General features: G+C 39.4%; 1 protein-coding gene across 1 annotated transcript; it reads right to left on the reverse strand.

Annotated features, from left to right (window-relative positions):
- Nucleotides 1–3,968: 3,968 nt before the first annotated feature.
- On the reverse strand, nucleotides 3,969–15,188 carry nrip2 (nuclear receptor interacting protein 2). Its single transcript, XM_020926747.2, has 6 exons — nucleotides 14,520–15,188; nucleotides 9,306–9,602; nucleotides 8,008–8,090; nucleotides 7,737–7,843; nucleotides 7,532–7,584; nucleotides 3,969–5,860 (listed from the first exon to the last, which is right to left on the reverse strand). Exons 1-6 carry the CDS (start codon nucleotides 14,673–14,675, stop codon nucleotides 5,744–5,746), a joined length of 813 nt encoding a protein of 270 aa, XP_020782406.1. The 5' UTR covers nucleotides 14,676–15,188; the 3' UTR covers nucleotides 3,969–5,743.
- Nucleotides 15,189–15,480: the final 292 nt, after the last annotated feature.

Here is a 15,480-nt window from a genome sequence, read left to right on the forward strand (position 1 = left end):
GAGTTCTGCGCAGTATCTTTGCTGTTCCCAGTACTGCACTTTTCTGGACTGAGATGTCCATTGTTTTTCCCGGTATCTGTTGAAGCCACTCTTCCAGTTTGGGGGTTACAGCCCCGAGTGCTCCGATCACCACAGGCACCACTGATGCCTTTACTTTCCAGGCTCTCTCCAGCTCTTCCTTGAGCCCCTGATATTTCTCTTGCTTCTCGTGTTCCTTTTTCCTGATATTACCATCGCTTGGTATTGCGATGTCCACCACCACGGCTCTGCTCTGTTTCTTATCCACCACCACTATGTCTGGTTGGTTCGCCATCACCATTCTGTCAGTCTGTATCTGGAAGTTCCGCAGGATCTTGGCTCGGTCATTCTCCACAACCTTTGGAGGTGTTTCCCACCTTGATCCTGGGGTTTCCAGCCCGTACTCTGCACAGATGTTTCTGTACACTATGCCTGCCACTTGGTTATGTCGCTCCATGTATGCTTTCCCTGCCAGCATCTTACACCCTGCAGTTATGTGCTGGACTGTCTCAGGAGCCTCTTTGCACAGTCTACACCGTGGGTCTTGTCTGGTGTGGTAGATCTGGGCCTCTATTGCTCGAGTGCCCAGGGCCTGCTCCTGAGCAGCCAGGATCAGTGCCTCTGTGCTGTCCTTCAGACCAGCCCTCTCAAGCCATTGGTAGGATTTCTTGATATCAGCCACTTCAGTTATGCTCCGGTGGTACGCCCCATGTAGGGGTTTGTCCTGCCATGATGGTCCCTCCAGCACCTCTTCCTCTGGACCCCATTGTCTGAGACATTCTCTGAGCACCTCATCTGCCGGGGCCTTGTCCTTGATGTACTCAAGGAGCTTGGATGTTTCATCCTGGACAGTGGTTCCCACACTCACTAGTCCTCGGCCCCCTTCCTTCCGGCCTGCGTACAGTCTCAGGGTGCTGGATTTGGGATGGAACCCTCCATGTATGGTCAGGAGCTTTCGTGTCTTAACATCTGTGGTCTGTATCTCCTCCTTTGGCCAGCTTACAATCCCTGCAGGGTATCTGATCACTGGCAGGGCGTAGCTGTTGATTGCCTGCACCTTGTTCTTGCCATTGAGCTGGCTTCTAAGGACTTGCCTCACTCTTTGCAGGTATTTGGCCGTAGCCGCTTTCCTTGTTGCCTCTTCAAGGTTGCCATTTGCTTGTGGGATACCAAGGTACTTGTAACTGTCCTCAACGTCTGCTATTGTTCCCTCTGGGAGTGACACCCCCTCTGTGTGGACTACCTTCCCTCTCTTTGTCACCATCCTGCTACATTTCTCAAGCCCGAATGACATCCCAATGTCTGTACTGTAGATCCTTGTGGTGTGGATCAGTGAGTCGATGTCTCGCTCACTCTTAGCATACAGCTTGATGTCATCCATGTAGAGGAGGTGACTGATGGTGGCCCCGTTTCTGAGTCGGTATCCATAGCCAGTGCGGTCGATTATTTGGCTGAGGGGGTTCAGGCCTATGCAGAACAGTAGTGGGGACAGTGAGTCTCCTTGGTATATGCCACATTTGATGGACACATGTGCAAGTGGCTTCCCCTTGGCTTCAAGGGTGGTTTTCCACAACCGCATCGAGTTTCGCAATGAACGCCCTTAGAGTCCTGTTGATATTGTACAGCTTCAAGCACTCAGTGATCCATGTGTGTGGCATTGAGTCATAGGCTTTCTTGTAATCAATCCAGGCAGTGCACAGGTTGGTCTTACGGGTTCTGCAGTCGCGGGCGACTGTTCGGTCAACCAGGAGTTGGTGTTTGGCTCCCCTGGTGTTTTTGCCGATACCCTTCTGTGCTGCACTCATGTATTGATTCATGTGCCCACTTATCTTAGCCGCAATGATGCCTGACATGAGCTTTCATGTTGTGGAGAGACAGGTTATTGGCCGATAGTTGGATGGGACTGCACCCTTTTTTGAGGGATCCTTTAGGATCAGGATCGTACGCCCTTGGGTTAACCATTCAGGGTGAGTCCCATCCCTTAGCAGCTGGTTCATTTGTGCTGCCAGGCGCTCGTGGAGGGCAGTGAGCTTCTTTAGCCAGTACGCATGGATCATGTCAGGGCCCGGTGCGGTCCAGTTTTTCATACCTGAGACTCTTCCCTGAATGTCTGCCACTGTGATGGTGACTGGATTCTGTTCAGGGAGGTTGCTGTGGTCTTTTCTCAGATCCACCAGCCACTGTGCATCGGTGTTATGTGATGCCTCCCTTTTCCATATGCCTTTCCAGTACCTCTCAGTCTCCAGCCTTGGTGGGTCTGCTCTGGTGTTATTACCCTGCCACTGAGCGTACACTTTCGCCGGTTGTGTTGCGAACAGCCGGTTTATTCGTCTGGCCTCGTTATCTCGTGTGTACCTCTTTAGGCGGCTGGCCAAGGCTTGGAGCCTTTGTTTGGCAGTTTCGAGTGCTTCAGGTATGGGCAATCTGGTTGTACCTCTTGGGTATATATATATATATATATATATATATATATATATATATATATATATATATATATATATATATATATATATATATATATATACATACACACACAGCTGCTATCTATATCTATATCTATATCTATATCTATATATCTATATATATATATATATATATATATATATATGGCTACTATATTGGATAATATTTTATAATATAATGTTTTTATGCTTTCATTTAAAGGCACACTGTGTAATTTTGTGTTCATGACAGTAAACATAGACATCTAGCATTTATTCATTACAGGTGTTTCTATTGATCAAAAATATAATAACTTCTTCTGTGAACATGGGTGACTCTCCACAGATCTTAACTGTAACGTAGCATAGTGCTGTAACCTGCTTGTCTTCCTCTTGATAGATAAGTGTGATAACTGGAAGATAGCAGGTAGCGGGCCTTAAAAACGTTACACACTGTACCTTTAAGTTACTGGCGATTTTAAACTTACAAATATCAATGTAGCAATGCTATCAGTGTGAGGGGTTTGATATTAACATTAAGAAAAATCATCTGGTTAGTAGTAGTTGTATTGGGATATTGTGGCATATTGCCAGATGTTTGGCAGTGCATACCCCTGCTGTATTCAACACTTGTATCCCTTGTATCTGTAAATTATAAAAAGTAAAATCTTTCCATTCCCTAATCATACACAGTGTTTTTCAACAGATAAAAATCTTTTACTTCAAGGCTAGTGAGTATTCTTTCTTAACACACCTCAAAAATATTTCATGATAAAACTGGCATTTAACCACACTGACTGCCTGAAGTTGATGGCAAAAGAACACTATCTTCACAGCTTTGAATATCTTGTATGTGAGTTGTTGCTTATGAGAAAACTGAACACTTTTACCTGAGTTAAACACGTAAAGTAACAGTAACTACACCTTTAGAAAGTGAAAAGAAAAGACTCATATTTATAACAGGATGTGGTGTGCAAAGCCTCCAGACAAGTAAGGGCGAGCACCTCAACTGTCTTGGTTGTGACAGATTTCCTGAGAATAATAGTGCACATGGTTTCTCACACACTTTCCCTAACAGCTCTAAATGCAGTTTGACTTTCTAGGTGCCTACTGCCCCATCATTTCAAAGAGGTAAAGCCAGTTAAATGCAATTGCATTTGAATTTGCATACCAACACTTTTTCGATATTATATTTATATTTTCTCATTGTATTTTCTTGTCTCATAACAACATGTTTTAACAACTGCTAACGTGCCTCAATATCCTGGAACTAGTAGTCTAAGGGGCTATCAAGTCCTCCCATATCCAGGTTGCTGTTAAATTGGATTTTATTTGAGAAGTAATCAAATCTGTAGGATTTACATGTCTTTTTTGCTAAGTCCAAGTAAACAGTCAGTTGAAATAAGTACATAACAGACAGGCTAGACAGAATACATTTTTAATATAGGCAAAGAAAATACTGTATAGAGGAACAGAAACACCAAAAATAAATTTCTGTTATAGACTGTTTCCTTTCTCACGTATAAGGTCGCCACATTAACAATGAAACAAAGGTTATGCAAATCTATAAGGATGACCCTTGTAATATCATATGATTTCTGTAGCACACACAGATGTAAAGAGCATGATTTGGGATAACCTCAGTGCAGTAGTGAGGCAGGAAAAATAGTACTGCAGTGTCTGTGTATCACTTATAATGAACAATGTGGTAAAGGTCATATAACAATGAAAAACAAAGTGCATATTATTCATTAGAAACCTCCATCATAGCCAATAAGATTTGGCACAGAGAGGAGTCTTTGTTCAATTAAAAATAAAGTTCTCAGCTGGTCAGCTACATCAGAACCCAAAAATACAATACACTGTGAAACCATTTGTGAAACATACACACCACAAAAATGGTGTATTTATCAAATTTAAGGGTCCAGATTATACCTATTCAACTCTTTACAGTGAACATTGTGGTGTTGCTTGTTGCAACTTTGCACCCTACACCATCCATGAATGACTCATGTTGGAAAGAAAGTAAAATTGTTAGTTCAAAATGTGATGCACAGGGTAAGACCAGCTGAGAATTACAACTGTGAAACAAGGCAGTAGATTAATGTTTGGCAGTTTGCCAGTGTTGAACACAAACTGTAATAAGGCAAAACAAAAGGTATTTTCCTCTATAGACAAAGGGTAGTTACAGATCATCTTCTTGATTGATGGAGAGTTTGAATTATTATATAACACATAAAATTTAATAGAACAATGATTAACTTAGACGTAATGATCAGTCAAGTAAAGTATAAATTAACGTAGGCCTATTGCAATTGTCTTGGGTTTCAAAAAATGTACATGGAAAGCTCTTTCAAATTAACGTCAGCAACTTCCTCTTACAGAACAAAAACTTCAAAAACAGCACTTCTTACAGTCTGTTAACATTCACACTGGTACACAAGCATGCAGATCTGTACAATGGCAGAACTCCACAAAGTCATGCAGGTGGAATGTTGCATTTGCTTAAAAAATAAAAGGTTTGGATAAAACACATTTAGACTACGAATTTAGTCAGTTGTCCAAAGCGACAGTGTGCTCACGAGGAACTGGGATCTTTGAGGACCAGAGAAAGGCCTTGATAAAGCAACAAATGCATCATCTGATTTGAATTGTTACTCGAGGTAGCCTTATACGCACTTACAAGTTTTCATAAAGCTTCATTGGAACGCTGTAAACGGTACCCTGAGGACCAACAGGAACATTTTAATCGAGGAAAAATGCTTATTTCATACAATAAAACTTAGAAGTAAAAGAAGCTTTCCAAATTAATCAGCTTTACATTTATTAATTACTAGTTTCTTTAGAGGTGCACTACTTCATGTTTCTGGTGGAGGGCCCACCATCTCCTTGTCTCTATGAAGAGCTGTAAAACATACATTACAGGCAAAGCAATAATGTCAGGAAATAAGCAGGTGGTAAGCCCACTACCTGAAAAATTACATAGTGCATCTTTAAATTCTGAAATGCTCAGAGTGAGAGTTAGTTACTTTCATTGGTTACAGTAATGAAGATTATTCCAATAATAAAGACCAGTTTTAGACTCAAAAGTATTGCCCATAGCCTTTTGTTTGATTTTCTGTTGATATTTTATTGTTGTTTTTTAAAACAAAAACTGTAGTGAGTTGTACCAACACAGTAATGTAAACTCAACAGAAAGGCTATCACAACATTTTGGCAATAAGATGTCCTCCATCACATGACTGAGTGGTGAGGAAACAGCGGTCAGCAGTGTCCGGAGAGGCTCACAGGTTTTTATTGGAGTCGTGTTGGCACTGAGCGTCAGTGGAGGGGTCCAGGAAGGGCAGCTCATCACTGCAGCCCCCCAACTTCAACACCAGACTGTTCAGGTCCAAGCAGCACTGGGACACACATTATCACCACAGGTTAATTAAACAGTGATCCAATGTACTTTTACAATCTTTTTAAATAAGCTAAATTAACTTGTGAGCTTAATGCATACAGTCTCTATATAGGTTAATATATTTGGCAAGAAAAAAGGACTTCAAAGAAAGTGCAAAGAATCTTATTCAAGTTTTAATAAAATCGAGATATAATTTTTAATAATTGCCATGCTAGTTTTTTCTACAGCCAGTCCTCAGTCAGACTGATATGGGTTGGACCAGAGTGCACACTAGTTAAATAAATTAGATCATTAGGTCAGTTCCATGATAATAGTGTGGAAGTGGAAAGCATTACTTTGTTGCTTAAAGGTGCATTGTGTAACTTTTCTGGGTCCATCAAATTCTTTTCTCCATGGAGATGTTATTACTTTGTCTGGAATGTTTCACAGTATGGTCTTAAATCTTTCTATCTTCATGGAGACCAAACTAGACCAAGTCACAAGTCAGATCTGCGGAGAGGCAATCCCACTCACAGTCAGAATGCCTGTTTTTCTAGGTATTCTTGGGCTACAAAACCAGTTACAATTCAACAAATGTAAGGTAGAGCTGTTTAGTGTCATACTGACATCTCCACAGAAACAAGCAGGTGACAAACCCCCAACCAAAAAGTTACATAGCGCACCTTTAAGCTGAGGTTTATTTAAAAGGTGTGTTTTGTCTTTGTTTATGAATCTTATAATTAAAAGTTATCTTAGCTTAGCTTTTAGAAAGAAACCATAAAATCAAATTGAATAAAATCAAGATTGTTCAGTATGAAGGAAAAAAAGAGTCTTCTTTTACCATTTCATGCATAGATGTCACTGGCTGGACCCAGTGCAGTTTATGTTTGGTGCATGTGGAAAGGTTGTTTTTCTAAGGCAAACATTTGAAGGGCCACTCAACAAATTTTAAACTCATGACTCAGACTCAACAGATTTCCAAGGAGATACCGACCATATGGATCGAGTGATAGTCTAAAATAAGCAAGCACACACCCGATTGACAAATATAATATTCATGGGAGTGGAATAGCTTTTGCTCAAACTGTTTTCTCTTCACTTTCCATTTTGACTGCTCGCTACAACCAAACTGCAATGAAAAAAAGCAGCTCTTGAATGGAATATATTATATTTTAATGTATGAATTGCTTTGTCCAAGTAATTTCCCTTGAGGATCAATAAAGTTAGTCTAAGTCACATTCAAATTTTGTGCTGCTTATTTAAATTAGTGTAACCTGTAAAGATGCATTTGCCATACATTATTTTAAAGTATTAACATTAATTTGGATCATATTTATTATATTAAGTTTGGGTACATTATATTTACTTTTCTTGCTACTTAATATAGGTTCCTATTTTTGTTGCAGTACAGCTCATTTGGTCAGCGCACACTAGAGGAAAAGAGAGAACTTGTACAGGAGTGAAGCTGAATTAAGATGAACTGAAGACTATCCTGCTGTGTGGGTCTATTATAGCAAGGAACACAGCAGAAAATAGATCATATATAAACCAAACTGTAACACGCCATACCCACAGCCTCAATTGACTGGTGAGAACAATATCATATGGTTACATTTACACTAATTGTGAAAGAATGGAAAAATTGGAAGGAATATGATTAATATGTATTTGCATTTTAATGAGGACCTACTTTAAGTTCCATAAGAGTCTGAAGACCAAGGCACAGCTCAAACGTCTCATCGTCTGGAAGTACAAAGCACAAAACACCGCCATTATATGTATGACCAATTCAGAACAGCCAACCATTATTTACAAACAAGAGTCATCAGTTCCTTCACATGAATATTATCTTATGAAATTAACGTAAATTAAATTTTTATAGACATGGTGTTTACCTTCTACATAGGCTGAACACTGGAGCATCTTGGAGCCCATCTGTAGCCTCAGACCTGTGACTGAACTGCTCACACCACACGGGGAGCCATCTTTAGTGGGCACCAGTCTGGGAAACGAGACCAAACTGTGATCACTAGTTTTACATTTATTTGAGAATCTTTAGTAAGATACAGTGACAGAGTTTGTTAAGTGCTTAAAGACAGCTTTGTGGGTGTCAGTGCCGTCTGACAGTATGCACACTATCTGAAGGGTCCATGAGCTGGAGCTTACCCGAGTCTCTGGCAGCAAGAGCTGGAGATGTGGTTGTGTTGGCTGCCAGTGTTGATAGACACTCTGACGTCAGCCTCACAGCACTGTGGGGAAGACAGAAGGGGATTTTGGAGTCACTGTGTTTTTACACTTCAGTCTGGCACCAAGGCAGGCAAGGAAACAATTAGTCACAAGCACACATTACTCCAGCACCAGGGGGTCTTTATTGGATAGATCTCTCAGGGATAAAGTGGCTTTTGGTTTTCTCTAAATAAACACCTCAAACTTGCCAAGAAAATCTAAGACGGCTGGAGATCAATTTTTCAGAAGCCCAAATCTCATTATCCACACATAAATGTATATTTTTTATTACATTGAATTTAAACTAGTTCACCATCTGTCCATTTAATGACTTAACAGTTAATCATTGTAAGGAAATTAGTCATTTTGTGGATGTATAATACTGTTTTTGCTGACTTTTATACGTAAAGTTACACACTTGGTTTAACACAAATGATTATTAACGCACAGGCTGTGTCAAAAAAATAAAAATGCAAGCAAAGCAAATAGTGTTAAGAATTCACAAAATTGTGTTTATCTATCTATCTAGCTATCTCTCTCTCTCTCTCTCTCTCTCTCTCTCTCTCTCTCTCTCTCTCTCTCTATATATATATATATATATATATATATATTATACATATCTCAGAAGACGGAGTAGGTCAGTGGGGACAGTTCTGATATGGTTAATCTCTTTGTACCCTTCATGTTACTTCTCTTTTCCCTTTTATCTAAAATCTATCAGCAGGTGCAATAGCATTCTCACTTGTTCTAGTTCAGCATATGTGAGAACATTTCCTGTTGTAGTGTAACAGAGGACCTGCTGAATCCACAAAATCCGTGGACAACTCAGATGAGCTATATTCCATATACAGTGCCTAGAGCATTACATTAACTATCTCTATTTTGACTATAGTAGCCATGGGTGGTACAGGATGTTTCAAGCAATCCACCTTATTCTGCACAGCAAAGTAAAGTTAGTATCAAATATCAAATTAAAACCTTAATATATCTAATCATGACATCAAATACTGTAATGATAATTTTATTGTATATGTATACTTTTTAGTTGAATGCAGCCCTAAGCCTAAATAAACCTGCCCAACATACATTACGCTGCCTATAGCTAACACCATCCACTACTCCTAGTGGTCAGTCTTCACTATATTTGGTGGGAGTACCAGGCAGATTCAACCAATCAGTCAAGTGTAAGCTCTCAGAAGAAGCCCGTAGTTGAAAAAAAAAATCACTTTAGTCCCTACCTTACATTGAACCTGTAGGTTAGATAGTGCATGTTTCTCCACTGTTTGTCTGGCCCCAGCTTCACTGCAGTCGTCTTCTTCATCTGAGCGCAGACTCTTCTCGCTCTCCTCCAAAGACTCCCGCTCTTCGGTCGAGTCGTCAGCGGTGCTCTCACTGCGCTCCTCTGCGTCCGTGGTGGGTTTGTCATTGGTGTCAGCTAGAGGGGAACGGACCCTGGTATTGGGATCCCGAGCCTCCCCCTTGAGCCTTGTGATGTTCCCCTCCAGTAAGCGCCGCTGGACGATGCTATGAGGTTGCTAAAAACAGAACAAATTTGTGATTGGAATGGTCAGATGTAATGTAAAATAAAAATGGATGAAAGCCTATAGCTCTCAGCAGGAGGTTTTTGGCTTCAGAGTTTGTTAGATTCAAAGTTGTCAAAGTAGACAAATAGACAGTGAGTTATCTTACAATTTTGGTGCATATTTGGTTCACATATTCACAAATTACAACACATTTGTTTGTGAAATGTTAGAAATTAACTAACTCAAAGCATATTTGTGTTTATATGTTTAAATTACTCCCTGTCTATAATTTAGTTTTAGGATTGAAGAGTAGGCAGGTGGCCAAACTTTTATGACCACTTGTATATCGTAGTTTCCCATTCCATACAAACCTCTGGTGGTCTCTTCCAATACACTCATGGAAAGAACTTTGGTTCAGTTGTTGCTGTTGTAAAATGCTATACAAATAACATTTGACCGATTGATTGATTGAATAAGTGGCTGTGGTCAGTGGCTATATTAGGCAGCCTGTTTTTCTGTATCACATTGCAGATCAATGTTGAAACAGGGGCCTGAGATACAACAATACAAACTGACAACAGTTTATAGCATATAATATCCCTTAGGATGCATGCATTCATATGCATAAGAGCATGCATAAGAGAACAAAACAATTATAGGCATAACAGATGGAGAGTCAACAGTGCCATGCTCCCGAAATGATTGTCACTTTCCAATGTGCCAATTTTACTTAGATGAAAATGTAAAAACCCAAAAAGATGAGTCTGAAATAATGAACACTTCAATATTCAGTTCTCTCAGCAGGCTTCAAAGATCTACGCATAAAAATATAAAAAGCAAGTCCTTTATCTCTGGGGCCTAGGGTAATAATTCAATGTGATTTTATCTATGTTTGGCATGAAAATCACAGACATATATTTTTATGTTGAAATGGTACAGCTCACAGGCTCCTGCCCACCTCTCTCAGTCTGCCAAACAAACTCCTTTTATAGAAGTAATCACATGTGTCAGATGAAGATCATCCGTTCCTCTTTAGGCTGCAGCTGTGGATGAGCTAAAGATCCCTTCATCTCATCTTCTGCCTTTGCCGATGCAGGTAATTTTCTATGTGCACCTATTGTCTTGTCTAAACGCTGAGACATAAGGAACAAGTTACCCCTTCATGTCACATGTTACATTTAAGCATCTCAGTGTTTTAAATGAATACCAACTGTATTAGATTTGCTGTGTTTCTACTGGTTAATTAAATCAATGGCCCATGAGAGAATAAATATAAACGTGTGTTGTGGTTCGAAACCTGTGACTATGATGGGATTACCGGTTACCCACAGAAATCAGTATCTGCATTTTGTCTGAACAGTGGTGACAGTGACAGCATTTTTTTTTTTTTACCTGCAGAATCAAAATTTATGTGCTCTGTCAATTTCTATCATTTTCTCCCCCTATCTTGACCCTCACATTATTATTTTACAGTGCAATTATTGATTTACACAACCTCTTCAGTTAGACATTTGACCCTTTACTCTCTCTTTAATTTGACTAACTGTCACCTAAAACTGTGATGCCTTTATTGTTGTTGTTCAGGTCATGGATTTTAATTACATTACATGCTCATTTGCCTGCAGCACAGAATTTAATGTAATAGAGTATTTCATCTTTATCAGATTTTGTCTTGTGATATCTGTTTCTATTTTTGCAGAATCAACATGTTTACCCCATAATCAAAGTATATAATGTCTTTTATTTTGTTATGTGTCATAGTTATGGCTTTTGTAACTATGTGGACACGAATTATAACAAGATTTAAATTGATCTCTAAGGTAAATAGGACTGGGTAGTAAGCTCTTTCTTTCAGTGCATGTTTACAGAATATTCAAGCCTGCTACTTTAAGAATAAAACTATTATTTCTATATCCTGGTTGGGTGACATATGCCAACCGTGACATTTACCATTTACAATTTCAATTTCAGATCTGTAATTTTGAAAGAATTTTTGTGAATGTTACTGATCTATTAGAAAAGGTTTCTAGATGCAAAATGTGCACTGATTTATTATTACCCACCACATTAACAGAGAGTGGCATTGATTTCATAACAGTGCTTTTTATTCTTACATTTGTTGAGCGCTTTTATGCAGCTCTTTGCACACATAATGTGGCTGACTATCTTCTCCAGCACTGATTTTACTCATAGGTGTCCTGTTGTGACCAAACCAGTTTGAACCAGTCTTTACCCATGGGTTTCAGAATCATGGAAAGTTAGAACCATACCTTAGCATAGCATAATGTATCTTTTGGAAGTTGAATAGCTAGTGAAACAGAAAATACATTGCATAGCATTGATGCACTATATCCTTGTGGTCTGTGATTCTACTCTGTGCACCAGATTAGCTGCTAATTACCATGTGGACTGATTATCTGACTGTACCAGACGCTTCTCCCTCATTCTGGTTGTGTGATCCATCTAATGCCCTCTTTCATTGTTGTGGGCGTCCCCTGTAACACCATGACTTCCTGTTACATCGAGAGTCTACTCTAAAGCATCACAAGTTTGTCATTTCCTCAATTCTGCATCTTTCATATTTGCTCTTTCACATAATGAGACCCCAATACTCCAACAGCTGTGTACCTCTACCTTGCTGTGCAGTGTGCTCCTCTCTGTTGTTCAGCTTGTTTAGTCATTTGTGTTTGAGGGTGTATTTTTAGCCCTGTGCACTCCTCCACAATGAGGCAGGAGCAGCTGAGGCAGCATGGTGCCTCCCAACCCATCTCCCCGCTGACATGAAGCCAGGCGGGTTCAAGCAAAGCACCTCCAACTACAACTAATTTACCCCCCAGCAAATAATACACTTCAACATGAACTTCAATTTGCTCTGGATAGTTTGGTAGAAGGCAGGAAGGAGATGCATGATGCTGAGTGGCTGTAAAGTGCCTTTTAGAGTTCATTTTTAAATGGTTGAGTTCTTATAGTCAAGATTGTTCTGGCTGATTTGATTGTAATATGCTCTTCATTAATCAGATTTCTCTAAACGAGCTATTTAATAATTTCTCAATTGCAATAGATGACCTAGGACTGATATTTCTAGCTCCCCTATCAGCTCCATATATGCAAATAGTTCATTTATTAAATTCTCCTCAATAGCTCTTCCATCACTGCTTTTACTTTTAAAGGATTCCCAAATGAAATAACATTTATGTAGCCTCTGGTATAAATGATCAGACAGCTAAATATGAAGTTTGTCAGAAATATTGGCTATTACAAGAAAGTAATGTTAGAAGTGACTGTATTATTTTTACACTCTTACATAAGAATCTGTTTTCAGATTCCAGAATGTGAAGATGCTACACCTGCAGATGTAGGAAAGGGACTGTTTTTAGGATAAATTTTGTTGTAATCAACACAACTAACATTCAAAAAGCTTTAAAGACAATGTTTGTAGCATGAGGTCAAAAATTTTCCTGTATCGCTTATCATTATTGTTTGTCCCATCTCCTTTGGCCCATAGAGTACTGTGATGTCATCTGAATTACAATAGTTTATGTGCCTATCACGTGTGCCCTGCCTCCTCGTTTTTTTTCCAGCACTGAATCCTAGTCTGTGCCCTTTTCATGTTCATTGCTCCTCACACATCAGGCCTGTGCTGTTTCTGCTGCTGAGCCACAAAGGACCTCAGGCTAAAGTGCAGCAAAACAAATTAGGTCTTACATAACAATCTCTACTGCTCTTACACACTGGTCTGTGTTTGATGGTACTACAGCTTGGTATAAAAATGTCACAATAACACTCTCTGTTTTCTATGTTTCTTGTAACATATTTTACCATTTTTAGACCTTATTTTGATGGAAGAATTTTGTATCTTCAGTCATTGCATGTGCTTTATATAAAATGTTAAATATTTAAAAAATGGATTTTAAGAAAGCCAAAAGTAATGTCATAATAAATGTGTGTATGTCATAAAGGTGAACAATGTCACATTTCTGGCAGAGGATCCATGACCTGCTTGTCTCTAAGGAGGTGTTATTACTTGACCTGCAATGTTCCAGAGTATGGCTTTAATATTGTACCTTAACTACTAGGTGCAAAAATAAATAATGTGGAAGCAGAATGATTATCTGTATTGTACTGTCTTATTGGCCATCTTTCCAGTGCCAGTATAAAATAATATCTCATATCATAGAAGCATGATATGAATGTAAAATAACTGTGGGTATATATATATATATATATATATATATATATATATATATATATATATATATATATATATATATACTGCTGCTGCCAGGTGCATGAACTGTACTGTAAAGGAGGTAAAGGAGGTAACTCTAATTTGCTATCTTGATAAATGATTATCTCAGTGACCTATTGTTGTTTTTATTTATCATGTATGTAACAGTGGAGCATATCTATCTACATGGGATGGGTAGATGCAAAATAGCACACCACTCCTAATGCCTTGTGACAGATAGACTGCACAGAAGTGTGTCAGGAGGAGGGCTGGCATAAATCAGCACAGGGAGTTCCACCTTCACACACAACAGTTTCAGGTTAAGAGGAGGCAGAAATGGATGTGATGTTCCACTTTATATTCAGGCTGCCTCCTCCACAGAACCAGCTCCAATGTATGAATGTGAGATGACATTTGTGTCTGTTTGAGTGAGGGGATGTGCCCAGTGTACTCTATGAGACTTCAAGAGACATCATCCACTGCATACAGGTCTCTGAATATGATATGCTCTTCTAACAATATAATTACTCAAGTAGACTGAATCAATCTTCATATTTGTCCTCTGGCTCAATAATTGTAATTTAAAAGCACACGTAACATAGCACATTGTTGTTGTTTTCACGTATGAACGTTTTTATTAATCTTAACAATAATATCTAATGCAATAATCAATTAATTAGTAAGCAATCGTTTACACTCACCAAGTCCTTAGACGTCCCCAGTCGCTTGAGCCCATCCAGTGGCAGGAGGTCAGCTGAATCCTTGTGTGTGAACTGGGTAGCTTGTTTGAGTCTCCTTTGCTGGTGCAGAATAGCTTTATCACGAATGGCCAGCTCGCCTTTCTTTGACTCACTCATGATTTTAGCAGCAGGTTTTCCACTGCCAAGCAAAGAGTATACAACCTCTTCAGTAGTGGCAGACGCTCAAGTCAAGTGCAACTAAACACTGATGGTAGATCCTCTTAGCACAAATCCCTCGCTTTACCTCCTCTTGAATGTAGCTGCAGGCTTTTTCTTTGTGCAAAAATGTCCTTTAAGACGTTGGAGAGGTGTTGTCCTCTGCTGTTGTTCCTCTTATGAAGACAAGCATCTTCCACATAATCTCAAGAATGTATTGTGACAGTGGCTGGTGAGGCTGTGGGGTTGCTGTACTAATGGAGCGTGTTTCCCCTCCCCTCGGTGCAGTGCTGTCTGTCCTTTTCTCGTTCCCTCTCTCTATCTCACGCACACACCATGAGCTAGGTACAAAATATGTACTGTGCCAAATTTGCCATAAAGTACGTTGACGTATTGTAAGAAAAATAACAGGTGTGACGACCCATTTTAGACCTGCCATATATGTGCAAATAACAACAAACTGCATTGATCTCATATTGGAGCCTGTAGTGTAGCAAGCAGCCTCATTCTGTATGCTTTAGACCTTAATCTCATAACACTTTTCTTCTTAATTCTTTGAGCAGAGATCGATTTAACAACGTCATTGGGGAGGTGTGACAAAACACACTGTGATCTGACCCTCACACTCTCAGATTGATCTGGAATATTGATAGCCAGAATTGATTTCTTCATTCCCGGTATAAATTAAAGAAGTACTCCTGACTGCTCATCTGCCACGACACAACCACAGAAACCATAAATACTGGAGGAGAATTGTGCATGACCT

The sequence above is a fragment of the Boleophthalmus pectinirostris genome, unplaced genomic scaffold (assembly GCF_026225935.1).
Source record: "Boleophthalmus pectinirostris isolate CB_2022bp ecotype Guang Dong unplaced genomic scaffold, ASM2622593v1 HiC_scaffold_18, whole genome shotgun sequence".
Classification (NCBI taxonomy): Eukaryota; Metazoa; Chordata; class Actinopteri; order Gobiiformes; family Gobiidae; genus Boleophthalmus; species Boleophthalmus pectinirostris.